Source organism: Diceros bicornis, chromosome 13 (genome assembly GCF_020826845.1).
Source record: "Diceros bicornis minor isolate mBicDic1 chromosome 13, mDicBic1.mat.cur, whole genome shotgun sequence".
Classification (NCBI taxonomy): domain Eukaryota; kingdom Metazoa; phylum Chordata; class Mammalia; order Perissodactyla; family Rhinocerotidae; genus Diceros; species Diceros bicornis.
The window spans coordinates 45,980,959-46,001,878 of record NC_080752.1 but is presented as its reverse complement, the minus strand read 5'-3'; the positions used below and the strand labels follow the sequence as shown (position 1 = coordinate 46,001,878).

At 38.6% G+C, this 20,920-nt stretch overlaps 1 protein-coding gene and 1 non-coding gene across 16 annotated transcripts in view; both read left to right on the top strand.

The window, feature by feature from the left end:
• PUM1 (pumilio RNA binding family member 1) overlaps positions 1-20,920 on the top strand; it is a 129,299-nt gene that overhangs the window by 78,494 nt on the left and 29,885 nt on the right. For 7 of the 15 annotated variants that reach the window (XM_058553489.1, XM_058553486.1, XM_058553488.1 and 4 more), the window contains 7 exons: positions 1,677-1,770; positions 2,951-3,067; positions 6,712-6,863; positions 12,322-12,460; positions 13,760-13,903; positions 14,888-15,184; positions 16,256-16,492. In XM_058553489.1, the coding sequence (XP_058409472.1) occupies positions 1,677-1,770; positions 2,951-3,067; positions 6,712-6,863; positions 12,322-12,460; positions 13,760-13,903; positions 14,888-15,184; positions 16,256-16,492 (1,180 nt within the window). The remainder of the gene's footprint in view (positions 1-1,676; positions 1,771-2,950; positions 3,068-6,711; positions 6,864-12,321; positions 12,461-13,759; positions 13,904-14,887; positions 15,185-16,255; positions 16,493-20,920) is intronic. The other 8 variants (XM_058553490.1, XM_058553487.1, XM_058553482.1 and 5 more) reach the window with 4 other exon arrangements.
• On the top strand, positions 12,576-12,653 carry LOC131413272 (small nucleolar RNA SNORD103/SNORD85). The gene has a single exon (XR_009221934.1). It is a non-coding gene; the product is annotated as a small nucleolar RNA SNORD103/SNORD85 (small nucleolar RNA).

The following is a 20,920-nucleotide window of genomic DNA, read 5'->3' as shown; positions in this document are numbered from 1 at the left end:
AATGAAATTTTTATTTTCTTTAACATTTGAAAATAAAAAGCTCTAAAGTATTTTTGAAATCTGTACATGGTTACCTTTGACATTCATACTGTAAAAGCAAAGACTAATTTTACTCTGGTTTTTAGAAAGGTGATTATATAGAAAGAGAAGTAACAGGTGAAGTTGGCCAGTATGTTCAAAATATTTACCTTTTCTTTTCTTTTTATTTAAAATAAGCCTACTCATTTTTGACACATAGGAGTAGCCAAATCATGGGATAAAGTCTCTCCACCACCTAGGACAGCATTGAAAAGCCAGCCCCCGTGGCATAGTGGTTAAGTTCGGTGCTCCGCTTTGGTGGCCCAGGTTGTGTTCCCAGTTGTGGACCTACACCGCTCATCAGTGGCCATGCTGTGGCGGCGGCCCACATACAAAATAGAGGAAGATTGGCAATAGATGTTAGGTCAGGGTGAATCTTCCTCAGCAAAAAAAAAAAAAAAAAAAAAAATCCACTTGTGACGGTAATTAAGCTGAGTTGGTGGAATGACATTATCTCCTAATATCTGAAACAAACAAAACTCTTCATGAGGACATCTGTAATTGAAGATCCATGGTGTCTGTTATATATCATTTAGTGATGTCAGGTGAGCTGTTGAAAAGTCCTGTAGAAAGAGCAGGTAGGTTGAAGGTCCTTTCTAGGGAGGTCCCTTCAGTGAGTGCTCTCGGTCCGATTTCAGCAATTAAGGAGTCTTCAGTATGACTCCTTGGAAGGAGGCTCGTGAAGGCAATCCAGTCAGGTTACCAGCATCCCCTTTCTTTTAGCAATAGTATTCATACTAAAATGTATGAACATTTTATTCAATGTTGTATCCCCAGTTCCTTGCACAGTGCCTAGCAGGTATTATTTGTTTCATAAATATTTGTAGAATGAATGAGTGAATGATTGACTTTGTATTAAGGTAGGATCTTGGGCTATTCTTAGTGTCAAGGCCTTTGAACTCCTTGTCTTGGGAACTAAGAAATGTGCCAGGTCTGAGCTCATAATTCAAGTTTTGTTAATAGCAGCTGTATTTCTGTTGTTCTGTATTTCTGTTGAAGTACAGCTGCTTCCTAGGAAACTCGGGAATCCCCAAAAGTTGAGCAGTCGTTCACTTTACTCATTATAATAAGCTACTAGTTGAGGAAGGTATTCAATATCATTTCCCCAAGAAGAGGCAGCCACAGGATGAAGTGAATACTTTTTGTTTTCCTTTCCAAAATATGAGTAGGTGAGGATTAATTCAGAGTGTTTGTGAGGGTCTTGAAAGAAGTGAAAGGAAACAACAGCACTGGGGGCAACGTGGTAAGTCATTTTGTAGTACATGTGTTTAATTCTTAAATGTGCCTTGGATCAGGCAAGATGCTCCGACCTGTTGATAACCATTTGGCATTTATATATATGTTTGGGTCAGGGGACATATAACCTATGAAGTAGTCGGCACGTGGGAACTGGGTGCACCAAATTGAGGTGAAGAAAGAGAGAGGGAGAACAGAGCTATGAAGCATCATGACACCCTGGCAATGGAATAGAGCATGAGAACATTTTTGTGTAAAGTATTGTGCCTAACCAAGTGTTTATAGACATTTTTATTCAGAGGTTTTAAAATTATTTCATGAGACAGTTTCTCTAACCTTACCATGTCTTTTTCTTACCTCAGCTCTTCCAAAGACCGAATGCGCTTGCTGTCCAGCAGTTGACAGCTGCTCAGCAGCAGCAGTATGCACTAGCAGCTGCTCATCAACCTCACATCGGTAAGTCTAGAGCCCCGTTATTATAGGCTTGGCCACCATTTTAGGATAGCTGGCTGCCGTGAAACCCACTGGTGTAGACTGCTTATAAAAGTCCAGACAAATCCCTCAAAGTAAATGGCCTCTTCCTCTTGTTCAGTTGTTTTGAGCCACATTTTTTATTTTTGGCACACTTTCTAGACCTCAAATCGTAAGATTTTTTTAGTATCCAGCTATTGCTCTATCTCACCTGTTTCTGGATTTAAAATATTTACTACATTAGTGACTAGTATCAACTCTGTTGGTAAGATTAGATTAAATCGATTAAATAACAATAGTTTTGTCCTTGTTGGGGTTGTGTAGACTGTGGATATATCAGCTTCTCATTTTATTAAGCAGCAAGTAGAACCTATAAATCCATTTTCCGAGCAGCATGTGTTGAAAATTTTAAAAAGTATTCTCATATAGTTACTGGTTTTTAAAGTAGCTTTGCCCTTTTCTTAGAGTGATTGTTAATATTTTGATATACGTATATTTGTTTTATTGCCTACACCTCCTCTGACTCCCCAAGCTTTTTAAGGTCTCTTTGAAACAAAGTGCTCTAAGTGTAAACAAGTTCAAGTAGAAAAATTTTTTCTTTTAATGTGTCAAAATGACATGATTGAATAGAAAGGCGATTGCCAATCATGGATTGTGGTATGCTGTGAAGAAAAGACTTGCTTCCAACCTAGATATAAGGCCAGGCATAAAGGCCTTCAGCTGGGTCTAGTTTAATTTATAGTTGTGGATATACATGGTAGTCTTTATAAATGCCCATACCTTTTCTTTGAGGAAAACTGCTTGGAAAATTGTTTTAAATGGAAATAAATCCTTCCCTCCATCCCATTACAAAGTCTTTTAAATTGCTTTATTTTAGCCTGTTACAATTTTAATAGTCTTTTAAAAATTCTGCTGAATTTAAAACTACATAACAGTTTTAATTGTAATTCTTTAGCAAAGGTAAAAAAAAAAAAAGATGATCGATAAGTGTCATCATAATCTTTAATATAGGGATTGTTTTATCTTTTTAAAATTTCTCTTTCCTCTCAACATATCCTATCTTCTCTTTTTTCTTTTTCCCTCACCTGCAGCCTGGAATGAATAGCCAAACTCTGTGGGTATTTGGTAGGGCTGCAGTTTTAGTCAAGTGTGTTTTCACTGACAGGTATGTTTTCAGCAGGTTTAGCTCCCGCTGCGTTTGTCCCCAATCCATACATCATCAGCGCTGCTCCCCCGGGGACGGACCCCTACACAGCTGGATTGGCTGCAGCAGCAACACTCGGTGAGACATTCTGCTGCATGAGGGATTTTCTCACCTGCTAAAAAGTCGTTTTGATGGGCATGCGTTCTTTATACTCACACATCCGTGTCTCCAGTGGAGATTTCTCTCCTGATTTCCAGTGACATCTACCTGCCAGCTGGATATCTCTGCTTAGCTGTAACCTCAGACTTGACCATATCCAAAGGCAAATAATCAGCTACCTCATCTATAGGTATTTTTGATCCACGGAACCACAGTTGCTCATATATATTTCGGGAATTTCTCCCCTTGCCCAGGTCTTCCTACTACCTCTAGACTGCCGTAGTCCGGGTCTTCCTTCTCTTTACTTTTGCAGCTGTTCTTTCTTACATATTCGTAAATTTCCTTGTTTCTCCCCTCTCCTTCACCCCCCCCTAAATTGTGCAAGAAAGCTATCTCAAACACAAATTTTAACCCTTTCACCCTTTTGCTTAAACCCTTCATTGATTTCTGTCTCATCCATCCTAATATAACATACTGCAGTTATTATCAAACATGGCCAATCATTCCAACCTACTTGGCTGGTGGTGGTATGTTGTTCCTTGAAATCAGTATTTTTACGAAGCCGCCATTACATTCTGAGAGTTAGTGAGGATTGGGACCCACTATGTTTAGGGATCTCTCAATGACTTGTGTATGGATGTCTCTACATGTACACCACTTTCTCTGCCTCCAAACTGGCTTACACCATACATTCTAGCAATACTGAACTGATTTTAGCTTGCTGCAAATACCACACTGGTTTAGGTCTCTGTGTCTTTGCACACTGTGGTCTCCTTAGCCCTCTCTTTTCCCATTCTTTGCCTGGGAAACCCCTTAGCTGGCATTTTCACTTCTAGAAAGCCTTCCTTTACTAACCCTTCCCTGTTCTTTCTCTATTACTTGTTATCGCTTTGTTTTTGTTTGCTTCTGTATATATGCATGAGGCATTTTGTTATTGGACTCTGTGTGGCACAGTAGATTGAATTCAACATTAGGACAAACTAAATGTCTTCCAAAGTAATTCTTTGGGGCCAGATCCCTCCAAGTCATGTTAATCATGACTAAATATTATTGTAAGATTTCACTTATTATATAGCATGCGATTTGTAATTATGAACTCAAATGCAGTATAGAATTTCTTAATATTTTCTTTAGGCTTGTTCACATTTTGGCATGGGTTGTGATGGGAATATATGTAGTATAGTTCCTCTGCCTCCCTTGCCTTTGGGGGAAATAGAATGTTCTTCCTAGCAGAATGGGCTTTGCTAACTGCTATTAATATTTATTGAACCCTTATTAACGGTCTACCAGACATTGTGCTGAGTGCTTTTTCTTTCCTATGAGTTGTTGGATGATGATTTTACAGATTAGGAATTTGGGGCTCAGAGAGCTGTAGTGTTTGAGGCCACATGATTTAAATGTTGTAGAGTTGGGATTTGACTAAGGTCTAACTCAAAGCCCATGCATGCACTTCACTACAGGATACGTTGTCCATGTTATCTTGTATTGTCTTCTCTGTGCTTTCTTTCCTCCACTAACTTACTGTATGTTACTTGAAACAAAGAACTAGTCTTAGGGGTGCCACACTTGTTCTCCCTGAGATCATAGTTTGGTGATGAGAGTTTTGCTTTTTGTATTCATCATCTTAGCCAGACTGAAAATAAGGGCTTTCACACAGAACCGGAAATGTTAACTACCCAAACTACAAAACTGCATATTCTTAGGGGATGTCAGTCACACAGGAATTGAAGCAGGCATCCTGATGAGCCAAGCTCAATTAGTGATGCACCCTGGGGTATTTCCCTGAACTCAACCATAGGCCACATGACCAGGGAAAGTAGTAGAAAGGCCAGTTGAGAAAATTTAAAGGCTAGTATAAATGTTTTTGGTAACAGCAGTCTGTACAGTAGAGGTTTGCTTTGTCAGCTTTTGAGGGAGCCTTGGGACTGTCATTGCAGGTTGCAACCCAACCCTTCACTATAGATATGGCAACACCCTAACACCTATTACACCCATTTTACAGGTGAGGAAACTAAGGCACAGGGAGGATCTTCATTGTGTTGTTTCCTCTTTCATTCTTTTCTTTAATTGCCCTAAACCGACTCCACTTCATAAACGCTAGTCAGATGAGTTTGGGGGCTCACCACTCTCTTTAACTTGGAGGTATGGTTTTTAGACTATTCAGGTTCTGATAAGTTAAGAATTTTTTAACCCACTTGCTTATTGTAAAAAAATAGCTCACATTGTAAAATAGCTTTTCTAAGCAGCACCTTCGTTTTGCACCCAGATATAGTGTTTCACAGTGGGCACCCTTATAAACAGAGCTTCCTGATCTTGGCTAAGCCCACAGGTACAGAAAATACCAAATTAGAAATGTCAGAGCAATATTGGACAGTGAGATAATTTGACTACTGTTTGTGTTTTAGAAGCTTAAAATGGGGAAACAAAAAACGTGTACCAATTTATTTTGACTTAATGGGGTATATGTTTCTTTGGGATTAGCTACTATGTCAGAATAGATACATTTGAAACAACTCTTTGGAACTCCATTGAAGGCCTGGTTATTAGTCAGTCAAGGTGCAAATATTTTAAACTGTCCTTTAACTAAGAAAGTTCTCATTGGAGATGTGTTTCAGCGGATGTGAGGAACTGGCTTTGGCCCAGGTCTTGGTTGGCAAATATGCAGCCTTGGCGTTTCTTGCCACCAGCTTCAGAGAATTCTGTGGTTTAGATTTCTGCCACACCCAGGTTGCTGCATAGCTCTGTGACTTCTCTGTTGCCTACTCTGAGTGGCAGAGACTGCAGCTGTAGCTTGTTGCCCAAGAAGGTGAACAGATAATTTAGTTTAAAACAAAATGCTTAGTTTTGTTTAGGATTCTCAGCAGGTCTGTAAGAAGTTAAGGTGTTGTATTTTTTGTTTTGTTTTCAACTTTGACTTAAATGTAAAATTTCATTTATCAACGTCTGGATGTAGTTGTGTTGAATAACTTTTGTGACTTTAAAGATAGAAATAGGAAAACCAAGCCTCTTAGAAATTGAGCAGTGGAGATTCAGCAGAATGTCTGGGTTTTGTTGTCAGAAGACTGATGGATTTTCATACTTCTGGAGCTAATGAAGTACCAGGATCCCTGTCCCTATCCATCACCTCAGGTGCCATCCTACCATTGAAAGCAGGGTACAACTTAATCTTTTGTTCTGTTCCATCACTTTAAGCGCATAAACTCTCCATTTATTTCCCTTCTAACAACAAACTTTGTCTGTATCTATCCTATGTCCTTTCTTTCTCGGAGGAAAAACACGCCTTTCCTTCTTCCTGACAAAGGCCAATTCCTCCATCTGTTCTTAAACCCACCCCCTCCATCTTCTATCTGTAATTCTCCCTTTCGATATCTCCAGTGTTTTGTCCTTCACTAGCTTCTTCCTCTAGTCCTGGAGTGTGTTACCGACTAGGAGACTTTGGTGTGGGGATCATGTATAATATTTTCTGTTTTTAAAAAATAGAATTCATGATTAGCTGGAACACATCAATATATTCTTAAGTTAATATTTTATAGTAGGATGTGCTGAGTCAGATGTAGTGTTTGGAAATCCTGAGATGGTTCTTACTAGCCTAACTTTCCTTGTCTTTCTCTTGCTATTTTTAGGCCCGGCTGTGGTCCCTCACCAGTATTACGGGGTTACTCCCTGGGGAGTCTACCCGGCCAGTCTTTTCCAGCAGCAAGCTGCTGCTGCCGCTGCAGCAACTAATTCTGCGAATCAGCAGACCACCCCACAGGCTCAGCAAGGGCAGCAGCAGGTAAATGTAAATAAAATTTACTCTGTCTTAGTGTGAATTTTAGTTATCATATATAATTAAGAGGTAACGTTGTTCCTAATAGAGAAATGCTGTGAAGGGGTAAGTTTCCTCTCAGGCATTGTCTAAGTTCAGGCTCAGACTTAACTGTGCTTGTTGAATCCCTTTTATGTATCAGGTCCTTGGTCAGTGTAACTAGGTGAGATCGTGGTGTTACATATGAGAAAACTGCTTAGGGCATTGTCCACGTACGGCTACTTACTTAGCAAGTGGCCAAGTGAGTATTCATCCTGATAGTAAAATTTTCTTTCTGCCATACCATAGTTAACCTAAGCACCATCTCAGATCACTTTTGGCTCTCTTACAAGTTAAGTTGCCATCAAAAGGGAGGTACTAGTTCTTCAGATTGCTTATTTATAACATCTATTGAATTGGTTATAAATCTTAAACCTGTTATATCTGTTTTAACTTATAGGAATAAGAGCTTTTTAATTGAGTTGGGAAAGGATAATTAACTGCAAAGCTAAATACAGTTGTGTGCCACGTAACGTCGTTTCAGTCAACAACGGACCACATATACAACGGTGGTCCCATGAGATTAGTACTGTGTAGCCTAGGTGTGTGGTAGGCTATACCATCTAGCCTACCATCTAGGTCTGTGTAAGTACACTCTGTGATGTTCACACAATGACACAATTGCATAACGACGCATTTCTCAGAAGACATTCCCATCTTTAAGAGACGCATGACTGTATGTCTTTTTATTTTAAATAGGCCATTTTCTCCTGCTTACTAGAATAATACCTATTTATTCCTGAAAATTGTGAATTGGAAAACTCAAAGAAAAAAAAATCACCCTAAATCTTCATGTCAGAAAAAACCAATGTTAATGTTTGGTATCTATTACTCTAGCCTTATTATTTAATTTCTTCTATAATTGGGATTATGCTTTCCACATGGTTTTGCATCCTGATTTTACACATTTCCGTGTTAATGTTCTTTTTTTTTTTTTTTTTAATTTTTTATTTATTTATTTTTCCCTCAAAGCCCCAGTAGATAGTTGTATGTCATAGCTGCACATCCTTGTAGTTGCTGTATGTGGGACGTGGCCCCAGCATGGCCGGAGAAGCGGTGCGTCGGTGCGTGCCCGGGATCCGAACCCAGGCTGCCAGCAGCGGAGTGCGCGCACTTAACCGCTAAGCCATGGGGCCGGCCCTTTAATGTTCTTTTTAATAACATTTACTAGCTATATTTAAATCCATCAAAGAATATCCCATACTTTATTTTGACCAGTCCATTATTATTTGATATTTAACTTAGCAATATTTTTGTGTTATAAATAAGACTGATTAATAGCCTTTACATAAGTCGGTGATTATTTCCGTGGAATAAATTCCTAGAAATGAAATTTTTTTCGAGCAAATAAAATGAGCATTTACCTTTAGGCTTTTGATATGCATTGTCAAATTAAAGCTATCTTTTGAGGCAGAACACCATGCTCATATGTGTACATATGATATGATCCAAATAAGAATTCTTTGCTTTTTATCAGTCTCACTAAGAGAGTGTATGTTTAATTTTTTAGATTCCACAAAATTATAGGAAAAACACAGGTCTTGAAATTCTAGCTAGTTTGTATAAAAATAGTAAGATGTTGGAAGCTACTGGATGATTTTCTTTGCAGTAGATACAATTCTAGTATGAGGTATTTAAGGGAATTCAGCAGATAGTTTGTTGACAGAATAGGTGATGTCTATCATTAAATTTTCTTAATAGCTACTCTGTGGATAGTTGGTATTTATTTGTGTGATGATCTTTGTGTTTAAATGGCTGCCAAGTCATTGTGGATTTGGAAGACTATAAAGTAATTGCCGTGTTTTAAATTGAGCTCTAATAGAGTGAACGAGAAAAATAGTAATAAATACGTCTTATTGAAAACTTCTATTTAAAGCTAAGTGCTCTGCGTATAATTTTACTTATTCTAATTCTAATAAATAGATTATCTGACTTCCCAATAAGATTGAGGAAATGGCATTTGTGTGCTCAGGGTCACACAAACATTAAGTTGTTAAGATTTGAACACAAGTCTATGATTTCACAACTCGTGCTGTTTTCTGACCATATTGTGATGTCTGCAGTTATAGAAAACCTCAGATCTGGGTTTGTTCTATCACTAACTGGTTGCACCTAGGGCAAGTTGCATAACTTCTCCGAATGTAGATTCCTTCACTATAAAATGGGTGTGATAATCATTTGCTTTTTAGACTTCTCTGTCATATGCAGTTATAAACCCTACTATGAAAAAGTTATTAGCATTACTTTTTAATAAGGTGCCAGATTTTAGTTCCAATGTTATTTTTGCCAGTTTCTGGCTTAAGTTATTTTAGGAAAACAGGATTTTCCTAATGAACTCCTTTGTCGTAGTCATGGAAATGAGAGGCCCTTTAAAACCTTGCTTTTGGCGTTGTTGGCCTTTACATTTTTACCAGAAAGCATTTGTTCTGTTCTCAGCACACTAATTATTCCAAATCTAATTGCTGCAACTTTCAGCAGAGTCCGTGACATTCCAGCCGCTCCATCTTACTTCTGATTCCCTTTTCCTCCTTTTTGAAGGTTCCTTTGACACTTGATAAAAATTTGATTCTCTTCTATTTCAAAATGTTTGTTAAAGAAAAAATCCTAGGTGTTGGTTTGAATCCAAGCACAGCTGGCAAACTTGGTGATTTGGTGTTGGATATTGCGTTTTGAGAGAAAAGAGTTTAGAATGGCTTCAGAACTTTCTAGATTGGGGGAAACTGTGTAGATGATGATTCCAGCAAGCATGGTGAACTATAGAAGGATGAATGATTATTAATTAAAATAGCCCCATTGAGCATCTAGTTGCTTATTAAGTATTGGTAGATTTCAAATGCTGAGTTTAAGTCAGCACCTTTGAAAAGAAATTTGAATTTAACAGCTTTTGCGTTGTGAAGATAGGTAGTAAACCAACTCCTAGGATAGTGTTTTACAAATAAGATATTCAGTCATTTTTGTTTATTTTATTAGATGTTAAAATGTTACTTGTGATATTTATATATTGGTTTCCCATAAAATCCAGACTTGATGGCTATTGATGAAATTAAAATATATGAATTTTGGTGGCTGACTTAAGAACTTTGATTTATCATCAAGGTACCACACAAATTTCTAGAGAGTGAACAAAAAGGAAACAAGTTAACTCTCCTCATTAAAACAGGACTCAATAGTCTGGACCACCTCTTTCTTCAGGCACCTTGTCCATTCCCCTGTCCCCTGACCTTTCACACAACTCCTAATCAAACACAAGCCTAGGTCATTATGTCCTACGAAAACGATGCTTTCATTCATGTTTTATTAGTTCTTGAACTATTAGTATTTGCTATATCTCTGTACATGCTGTTTACTTTTCCTAGAGTAAGAGCTCTTCTGGGTTATTGGTTAGTCATCTTGTAAGCACTCACCTGTGCAGCCCCCCTTGACTCTTCTCTCTGTGCATTGAAGCACTCCTCTTGTAAAGTCCATTAGATTCTTTAGGTCATAAAGAGAAATAAATTGCCTAATATTTTGATAGTAGTTAGCTGTTGGTTATTGATTATCTCCTGGGTACCAGGTGTTGTGCCTTACAGACATTAATTCTAATACTCCCAAGAAACCTGCAAGATCAGCTATTACTCTCAATACTTTAACAGATAAGGAAATAAGAGCCTTTGGGTAAATTAAGTGTTTACACGTCTCTTCTTGCCGGTATGGACAATGTTGTTCACCTTATGCTCATTTAATAAATATTTGATTGTTGGTGGTGTGTCTGTTTTTTATATATATATATATGTATATATATATATATATATATTTTTTTTTTTTTTTTTTTTTGCTGAGGAAGACTCGCCCTGCACTAACATCTGTTGCCAGTCTTCTTCTTTTTTTGGCTTGAGGAAGATTAGCTCTGAGCTAACATCTGTGCCAGTCTTCCTCTGGTTTGTATGTGGGATGCTGTCACAGCATGGCTAGTGAGTAATGTAGGTCTGCACCTGGGATCTGAACCTGCGAACCTGGGCCACTGAAGTGGAGCTTGTGCAACTTTAACCACTCAGCCATGGGGCCAGCCCCTCTCTTTAACTTTTTTTTTTTTTTTTTTGGTAAGGAAGATTGGCCCTGAGCTAACATCCACTGCCAGTCTTCCACTTTTTGCTTGAAGAAGATGGTCCCTGAGCTAACATCTCTGCCAGTCTTCCTCCATTTTTTATGTGGGACGCTGCCACAGCATGGCTTGATGAACGGTGTGTAGGTCCATGCCCGGGGTCCAAACCCGTGAACTCTGGGCTGCTTAAGTGGAGCGTGGGAACTTAACCCCTGTGCCACCCGGCTGCCCCCCCCCCCGCCCCCTTTTACATTTTTTACCAAATGTTTTTGCTGAGAATATTCTGTACGCAGGTTCTCGACCACGTGTCTAACTTTTATACATAGCAAAGTGATAGTGAAAATGATCTGATAAGAACGTTGCCTTTGAAAACATTGCAAAATGCATTGTTTATAAACTTTGGTGGTTTTAGCCTTGGTCTGTGAGTTTCAGTTTCGCATTTTTACTTGGAGTATATAGATCTGGTGAAATAGATTCTTTGAGCATTTGGAATAAGAATGATTACCAGCATCTTGGTACCTGTGTTTCATTTTATTAATAAAAAGTAGATCCTTTATCACAGTGGGAGAACTGGTATTCTGCACTGAAACGTCAGTGTTCTTGACAGACACTCTTGTCTATTTAGATTGCTGTGTGTTTGTGGAATTTATGAGGAGAAATAGAAACAGTCAGGTCAGAAGCCTCCTAAATCAAATCTGGTGAGCTCATTTGGGCCTTGATGAATGGGAATAGTGTTATAGGGTAGAGAAAACATTCTCATATTCTATGAAGAAAATATAACTTCTTCTGTCTGCTGTTTTTTTTTTTTTAAGATATAGATATTTTAACTGTGGGTGAATTATCCCTGTTCATCCTATCGAGACCCCCTCCCCCACTCCATCGTCCCCTTCTTTTTTCACCCTTTTTTTTGTCAGAGTGCTGACGTTATATTATAGAGTTACTGTTTGTTGTCTGTCTCATTCACTAGAATAAAAGCTCCAAGAGGGCAGGGGCTCTGTTTGTCTTGTTCATTGCTTTAGTCCTGCCAGATGGTAGGCATTAACTATTTGATTAAGGAATGAATCATCACTTTTATATGCTTTTGGCTGCTTATAAAGGTAATATGTTTAAGAATGGTAGAATGAAATTTCATTATATGAGATGTTGTTAACTGAATTTTTATCCTAACAGCCATGCCATATAAAATCATTATAGGAAAAGTCGTGTATAACCATTAATTTTTAAAAGTCGACCCAACGTAAGCATGTGGTGGGTCTTAGGTATTGCCAATGAGAAGAAAGTAGTTGATTTATTTCTGTCTCCCAGGTTCTCCGTGGAGGAGCCAGCCAGCGTCCTTTGACTCCAAATCAGAACCAGCAGGGACAGCAAACAGATCCATTAGTGGCAGCTGCAGCAGTGAATTCTGCCCTTGCTTTTGGACAAGGACTGGCTGCAGGCATGCCAGGTGAGGCTGCATTGTGGTTCCTAATACTTTAAGAAAAAAAAGTCTGCTTGTTGGGGGAGATTCAGAGGAGAACCAGCAGTACTTTCAGCTCGCTTAGGCTTGTCATGATTTGGGGACTGGCAAGGATGACATTCACTTGCCCTCACTTAGACCATAGTTCGTTGATGAGAGCACCTAATTGTTCTGAGCCAGTCTTAATCTTACATGTTGGAGATATGTGAATCTCCACATACTGCTTGGAATGTACTGTTTTCCTTTGATGATGATCTATTTTCTCCCTCAGGATTAGGGATAGAAGGAGTGGCCAGGCTACTTTAGCATCACTCCAAAGCTTTGGTCTTTGTGCTGATGTCTTTGAACAGTATTATTAGGAAGAAATTCCTAGTATTTCTTCATAGAGTCATCTCTTACATTTCTAGGTTTTCTCCTGAATCAACAGTAGAGGTGCTTTGTAGCTGCCTACCTATGATTGAGATATATATGTCTTGAATATATGTTATTCTTGGCTCACTGTCACCTGGTCCTCTTCTTTGCATGGATTGAATATAGTTTGAGGTTTTGCCTTTGAAACAGGTCCTTGTGAGACGTCAGCATGAGGTTATGGATTCTTACTGACCATGGAGCATAGCCAAATAAACTGATCTATTTATGAATTCACTGAGTAACTTTAACTTGCATAATTGGTTTTGTTAATTACTAAACACTTATGTTTTATTAGAAAGTCAACTATAATTTCCCCTATGGCTCAATAGGATTTGGAGATTCCATCTCATGGGATTGAAAGATCCTGTTGGGAAGCCTATCTAGGTTTTTCCTGCTACCTTGCAGGATTTTTGTGCTGAGATTATTATGTAGTATGAAAGTACAATGATTGTAATCATTTGTACCCTCTGTTATTTATGTGGTCAAGAAAACAAAAAAGAATTGTCAGTGTATGGTTGCTGGTGATAACCTTGGTTGGCACTTTAAAGAGCACAAGTATTCCCTGTCCCACCAAATTCCCTTTCTAACACTTAGCGGATGGTAAATAACACTACCCCTTATTGTGCTGGATATCATGCATTGATCTTTTAATCTTCATGAGGACTTTATGAGGCACGTATTATTATTTATCTTCATTTTACAGACGAGGAAATGGATACCCAGCGATTCAGGGTCCATAAAGTATCTAAGTGGTGAAGCCAGGCTATAAATCTAGGTCTGTCTGTCCCCAAAGCTGAGTTTGTGACTATTTACGACACGCTGGTGCCAGGGGGCGTTTGTTTCACATATACTTATATGTTGGCTTGATATTCCCAGGTTATCCGGTCTTGGCTCCTGCTGCTTACTACGACCAAACTGGTGCCCTTGTGGTGAATGCCGGAGCGAGAAATGGTCTTGGCGCTCCTGTTCGACTTGTAGCTCCCGCCCCAGTCATCATTAGTTCCTCAGCAGCACAAGCAGGTGAGCTCACATCTTAGTGGATTCATGTCAGAATTCTAAAGGGGACAACGGATCATACTTAAAATATGTTGAAATACACTTTGACAATTCTCAGTAGAGCATTTCTACCCAGTGATATTTCGGAGAAGCAGGAGAAAAGGGGACAACGGATCATACTTAAAATGTTGAAATACACTTTGACAATTCTCAGTAGAGCATTTCTACCCAGTGATATTTCGGAGAAGCAGAAGCAAGTGACCTCAATAGATTCTGATTCTGTTGACAGCATGTACCAGCTGGTTAGCAGCAAGGACCTGCTGCACTGTGAGCATAGGAAGTTGGATTACTCATACAAAATGATACCCTTGGCAGAAGTCCAAGGCTAATTTTGTAGAAGTCCATGTCATTATTTTAAGATAATGTGTTTTTTTGTTTGTTTTTGTTTTTTGGTTGTTGTTTTTTGCAGGGGGGCAGGGATGGAGGAAGTGGGAGGAAGTAGTAGTAAGAAGTGGCAGAGCAATACATTTTGGTTGAGGGGGTAATAGGTTTTAAGCTTTATATATATATTTTTAAATTGGGAACATCTAGAAGAGGGCAGCATGCTCACGTGGCTTAGGAATTTAAGGGACTATAGTATTTGGTTGACAGTGGTTCTGGAAAAATGTCCTTAACATAGGTATTTGTGGAACTCGAGATTTTAGGAAGTAGTTGTATTTAGAGTGAGTACATTTGATATCTGTACCTATTTTAAACTACAGACTCTTTAAAGCTACCAACATAGTGAACTTGGCTTCAGTGGTATTTTGACTTCAAATTGAAAGTAGAAATAGAAAATAGAAGCTTCAGATGAAGGGATCAAAGAGAGATTTGTATAGTTCTTTACAAGGTTTGTGTCTGCTTTGAAAAGATATGGCAGCATTAAAAGGTTTTCAAAAGGATAACAATGTAGTTTGGAAATGTGGCCAATTCCTTTAATAGCTGAATGGTTTGCTTTCTTCTTCATAGCTGTTGCAGCGGCCGCAGCTTCAGCAAATGGAGCAGCCGGTGGTCTTGCTGGAACAACAAATGGACCATTTCGCCCTTTAGGAACCCAGCAGCCTCAGCCTCAGCCCCAGCAGCAGCCCAATAACAACCTGGCATCCAGCTCTTTCTATGGCAACAACTCTCTGAGCAGCAATTCACAGAGCAGCTCCCTCTTCTCCCAGGGCTCTGCGCAGCCTGCCAACACATCCTTGGGATTTGGAAGTAGCAGTTCTCTCGGCGCCACCCTGGGATCAGCCCTTGGAGGGTTTGGAACAGCAGGTAGAAATCAGACTGATGTACTGTTAAAACTGAATTTTAATTATGTTTATAGTCTTTATGGAACACTGACAATGCATGGAACCCTGGACAGATACCACAGGCAGATCTGGACCGAGCCCCGTGGGAATCCAGCCGTCTCACGTATCTTTGAGATGATGGAGTATTAAAATTAAGTTATACAGTTGGGGCCTATTTCAGGTTTATGCTCATGTTGTTACACTTTCATAGTTGATTGGTTTCAGAGATAGAAAACCAGGGGAGATTTTTATAGGCACTGGGAAGAATGTGGAGGGAAGTATAGAAATGTGGATGTTAAAAACTGAGGGAGGAGGACTTACCAAAGATCGCAGGGTAGTGTGCTCCACAATCTGCAGGGCTTAAAGAGTAATGGGTTTTCTCCAGTCTTTTGAGAAGAATTAAGGTGGATATTATGGAAAAGTGGGAGGAAGGAAATTAGACCAAGATATTTTTAATGCTTGATGGGAGAAAAAAGCAGGAAATAGTAAGGTAAACAATGGGGTAATTGCAGTGTTTGTAAAACAGTATAATCTCAAAACAGAAGGGCATGTTTGAGAGAAAGTATCTTAAATTGGAATTGGGCACTAGTAATAACTCTTGATTGAACCCATTGAGAAAACAGGCTTTCATATATAATTCTTGTGTAGTGGGGCAATATCCCATTTACAAATCTTTTTTCTGTACTCCATTTTTCTACTAGAACCTTTGGGTTGATGAAAGGCATTCTTTCTAGCCCATTTTCTTTCACCTTTTCCATAGCTTATGTGGCCGTCAGAGCTTTTTAATCCACCCCCACCCCATAATATGTGACACAAAAGGAAGGTAAATTTAGCATACGTGTGATGGTTTGAACAAAAGTTTCATGTTAACTTGAGCCATGTCCTCTTTATTACTTTACCTGCCCCTAGAACTGCCACATGAACAGTTAGGCTGTCTCTGCTGACAAATTTGCGGTGGTAAGGAGTCTGGATCAAAGTATTAGGAACAGATCACTGGGCTTGTTCTTCGAAGAACAGGCCTGTTCTTATCTGCATTGTTTTAATTCCATTTTAGTTGCAAACTCCAACACTGGCAGTGGCTCCCGCCGTGACTCCCTGACTGGCAGCAGTGACCTTTATAAGAGGACATCGAGCAGCTTGACCCCCATTGGACACAGTTTTTATAACGGCCTTAGCTTTTCCTCCTCTCCTGGACCCGTGGGCATGCCTCTCCCTAGTCAGGGACCAGGACATTCACAGACACCACCTCCTTCCCTCTCTTCACATGGATCCTCTTCAAGCTTAAACCTGGGTAAGAACCATTACTCTAACACCACCTTGAACTCTAGAAATCTCTTGCCACTGATGACATTAGAAATACTTTGCATAAGCAAAGGACAATCCCTTTATCCCAGAAGTGTCCTGGGTGTTCTGTGCCTTCCTTAAGTACCTCATGTTATTTAGGCTGTACCTAGATAGCATAGCAGTTTTGGATTTATTAAAGTTTGGGTGCATCCCCTGTATATTCACTTCAGCTTTAGTATGAAACATCTTGTTCTTTGGCTACATGTGAGAGGCTTTCATTATAAACACAGTACAGATTCATTTTACGTAAAGCTGGAAAACACAGAGACAGAGAGAAAAAGAATATATCACCACTGAAATATCACCATAATTAATATTTTGCCTTATTTTCCAGGCTCCCCCTCCATGTGTACATTTAATATCTTTTTCACATAAAGCATTTTATTTAAAAAATTTTGCCAGATTCTTAAAAAAATTGTATATACATTTTAAACTACATAGTATGTTTTTGAGTATAGATATATATTTCCCAATTATGCGTTTAGGTTGTTATAAATATGGGATTTTAAAAATGTTACCATCTAGATCCTAGAAAATGAGGCGGCAAAAGAGGATCCTAAGCAGCAGGCTATAAGAATCAAAACTTATTGACACTTTGGTGGCATATTTCTAAATCTTTCAAGAGATGGGAGATGGTGCATACTCCCTTCCCCCAGTTATTTATCAAGTTTGGGTTTTGAGATGCTGATTTATGTTTTAGATGGGGAAAGTTGAGACGTAGAGGTAGTGTGACCATATAATTTATCATGCCACCCAGGACACTTTTAAGAGTGAGTGAGGGTGCTATTAATAATTGCTCTATGATGACAGGCCTAGATCAGGACTGTCCTGGGAAAAATCATCATGAGTGGCCACTTCGCCTAGAAGATTCTGGGTTTTTTGAACTTCTATTTATTATTATTATTATTCTTTTTTAATTAAGGCTTTATTTTTTTTAGAGCAGTTTTAGATTCATAGCAAAATTGAGGGGAAAATACAGAGATTTCCCATATACCCACTGCCCCACACACGCATAGCTTCCCACGTTTTCATTATCCCCCACCAGAGTGGTACCTTTGATGAACCGACATTGACAATCGTTATCATCCAAAGTCAGTAGTTTACATGGACTTTTTTTAGCTTTTAACCAGCAGGATTAAAAGTGGCTTTATGGACTCACAAATGAGGACTGACTAAAAATGAACAGTATGCTTGCATTTGGAAAGACAAAGACTGGGAAATGATTTATAAAAATCAAAAAAAGTCTTGAAGGTGATAGGATGATATAGTTATTATTCTAGAACTAAGAGTGCTATCTCTGAGTTTGAGAGATGAGTTTTAAGGCAAAATTATGTATCTGTGTATATATGTATACATTTGTGTGTATGTGTGTATCTTGAAATTTCAGATGGTGAGAACTATAGTTGTAGAATTGATGGTCTCAGGTTGTATGTGGACACTACTTTAGTAAAGTGGTAGAGACATTCCAGACTGGTAAGTCAGTCCATATTGAGTAGATAGGGGAATGGGGATACATTGCACAACAGTATTTCCTGGTGACAGAATGCCTGGCTTTAAAGACTTAGGGTTGCTGCAGAATTATAAGGGATAGATGAAAGTTCTAGTGTAGTATATAGATGGAAGGAACTAATATTTATTGAGTTGTTATTAGGTGCTACTATTAATGGTTTTGTGTGCTGTACATGTAACTCTGGAAGGTATAGGTATTATGCCCATGATACAGAAGTGAGATATTAGTGACTTAAATATCTTGCCTAAGTCTTCTCATATCTGAACAGATGTAAAGTCAAACCTTTTGACTCCAAAGCATGCAATATCAGTGTATAGCCTGTCACATGATGTGCCCAGGATATCTTTTAAACCAGTGCATTATCAGATCCAGAAATCTTACCTTTTAATTCCTTGGTTTGAACATTTGAACTGTGTCAGCTCATACTGAGTACTGAACAAATGAAATCTGCAAACACTTTTTTGTAAAGAGCCAGATAGTAAATATTTTAGGTTTGCAGATCAGATGGTCTCTGTAGTGAATATTTAACTCTGCCGTCGAAGTGCAGCAGCAGCCACAGACAACATGTAAATGAGTGTGTAGCTGTCTTCCAATAAAACTTGGTTCACAGAAAGAGTTGGCAGGCCAGATTTGTCCTGTGGGCTGTAGTTTGTCAACCCCTGAACTAAATGCTGTGGTTCTTGGTGTTTGAAAATGGAGCTGGAAACATTACTCGCATGCATGGTGCCTTTCTTCTTTCCAGTAAACATGTCAGCAATTTAATGAAATACTTCATTCTTTAATTTGCGTTTCCCCTGTGAAGTAGGAAATAACTATTGGTGCGAGTTATTTCTTATTTTAATTACTCTTGCTGTTTGCCTAGTTTTATTTTTAACATATCTTTCCTTTTAAAAAATATTTATCTTGTTTAAGCAATTTTGCTTTAAGTGTTTACATTGGACTTCCATTGCTGCATGCACTGCGTGACTCATACGTGTCATTCCTGAGGATCTTTGTGTCTTGATCGCTAGAGCTTTGCCTCAGCTCAGTCTGTTTCCTTGAGAAAAGAGTTCTTGTATGCTTTAGTTTTAACCTAGAGAAAATAGAGATTTGGTACTTTGTTTCTAACAGTGTCTATCTATACAAAGGCCCTCAAGACATTTTGGTCCAAGAAACTTATTTCTTTACCAAATATGAATTGGCCATACCTCATATAGCTTCTATTATTACTACTGCTTCACTGCTGCCACCAGCCATCAGTTCTTGGATCTCTAACAACCGTATTAAGCATTCATTCATTGTGTTTGTTGTGTTTATTCATGCGTTAAATACTCAAATAACTCTGTTCTACACAGGGAAACTTAAACTCAGCATGGCTTAACGGCTTTCATAATACCACACAGCTAGTAAGTATTCGAATGCACATTCCACCCTATATCTCTGTTATCCCAGTGTATATCTTTTCTCTCTGATATCATTTTCATGCTTCCTCCCAGTAATCAAATGTGTGTTAGGATACTCTGAAAAATATCAGTGACCTGCTTAGTTATTTTTCTCATTATTTGTTCAGAGATCACTTGTTGAGTGCCTGCTTAAGATTCTTCAATGCTTTTTCCATTACCTCTTGTCAAAAGACCAAACTTCTTTTTTTAAAAAACAACTTCATTGATTTATATCTTCCATATCATAAAATTCACCCATTTCAAGTGTACAATTCAGTGATTTTTAGTAACTTTCTGAATTGTGCAACCATCATCATAAATCGGTTTTAGAATATTTTTATCCCCTCAGTAAGATTCCTCATGACCATTTACAGTTAATCCCCATTCAAACTCTAAGCCCCAGTCAACCACTGATCTATTTTCTTTCTTTCTTTCTTTGGTGAGCAAGATTAGCCCTGAGCTAACATCTGTTGCCAATCCTCCTCTTTTTGCTGAGGAAGATTGGCCCTGGGCCAACATCTGTGCCCATCTTCCTCTGCTTTATATGTGGGATGCCTGCCACAGCATGGCTTGATAAGCGGTGCGTAGGTCCACACCCAGGATCCGAATCTGTGAACCTTGGGCTGCCGAAGCAGAGCTTGTGAACTTCACTGCTATGCCGCCAGGCTGGCCCTTATTTTCTCTTTTTAAATATGTCTTTTCTGAACATTGCATATAAATGGAACCATACAATATGTGATCTCTTTTGTTTGACATCTTTCCCTTCTTATTCTTTTGAGATTTCTTCCATAATGTAATATGTGTCAGTAGTTTATTCCATTTTATTGCTGAGTTGTCTTCCATTTGATGGATATACCACATTTTGTCTAACCACTCACAATTGAAGGAAGTCTGTTTGGTTACTGTTTTTGGCTATTAGAAATAATGCTGCTATGAACATTTGCATGTAAGTCTCTCTATGGACACTTGTTTCCATTTCTCTAGCAGTAGAATTACTGAATTGTATGTTAGTTTTGTGTAAAACTTTTTGAGAAGCTGCCAAACTGTCTTCCAAGTTCGTGTACCATTTTACATTCCCTTCAACAATGTGTGAGGATTACAATTTCTCTACATGCTCACCAACATTTGTTCTTGTCTTATTTAATATAGCTATTCTAGTGGGCATGAAATGGTATGTCATTGTGGTTTTAGTGTTTATTGCCCTAATGACTAATTATGTTGAGCATCTTTTCATGTGCTCGTTAACTATTCATATATCTTTGGTGAAATGCCTGCTCATATTTTTTGCCCATTTTTTGATTTGGATTGTTTGTCGTCTTGTTAATGAGTTGTAAGAGTTCTTTATATGTTCTAGATACAAGTCCTTTATCAGATACATGTTTTGCGTATACAGTCATGTGCCGCACAATGATGGTTTGGGTAATGATGGACTGCATATAAGACA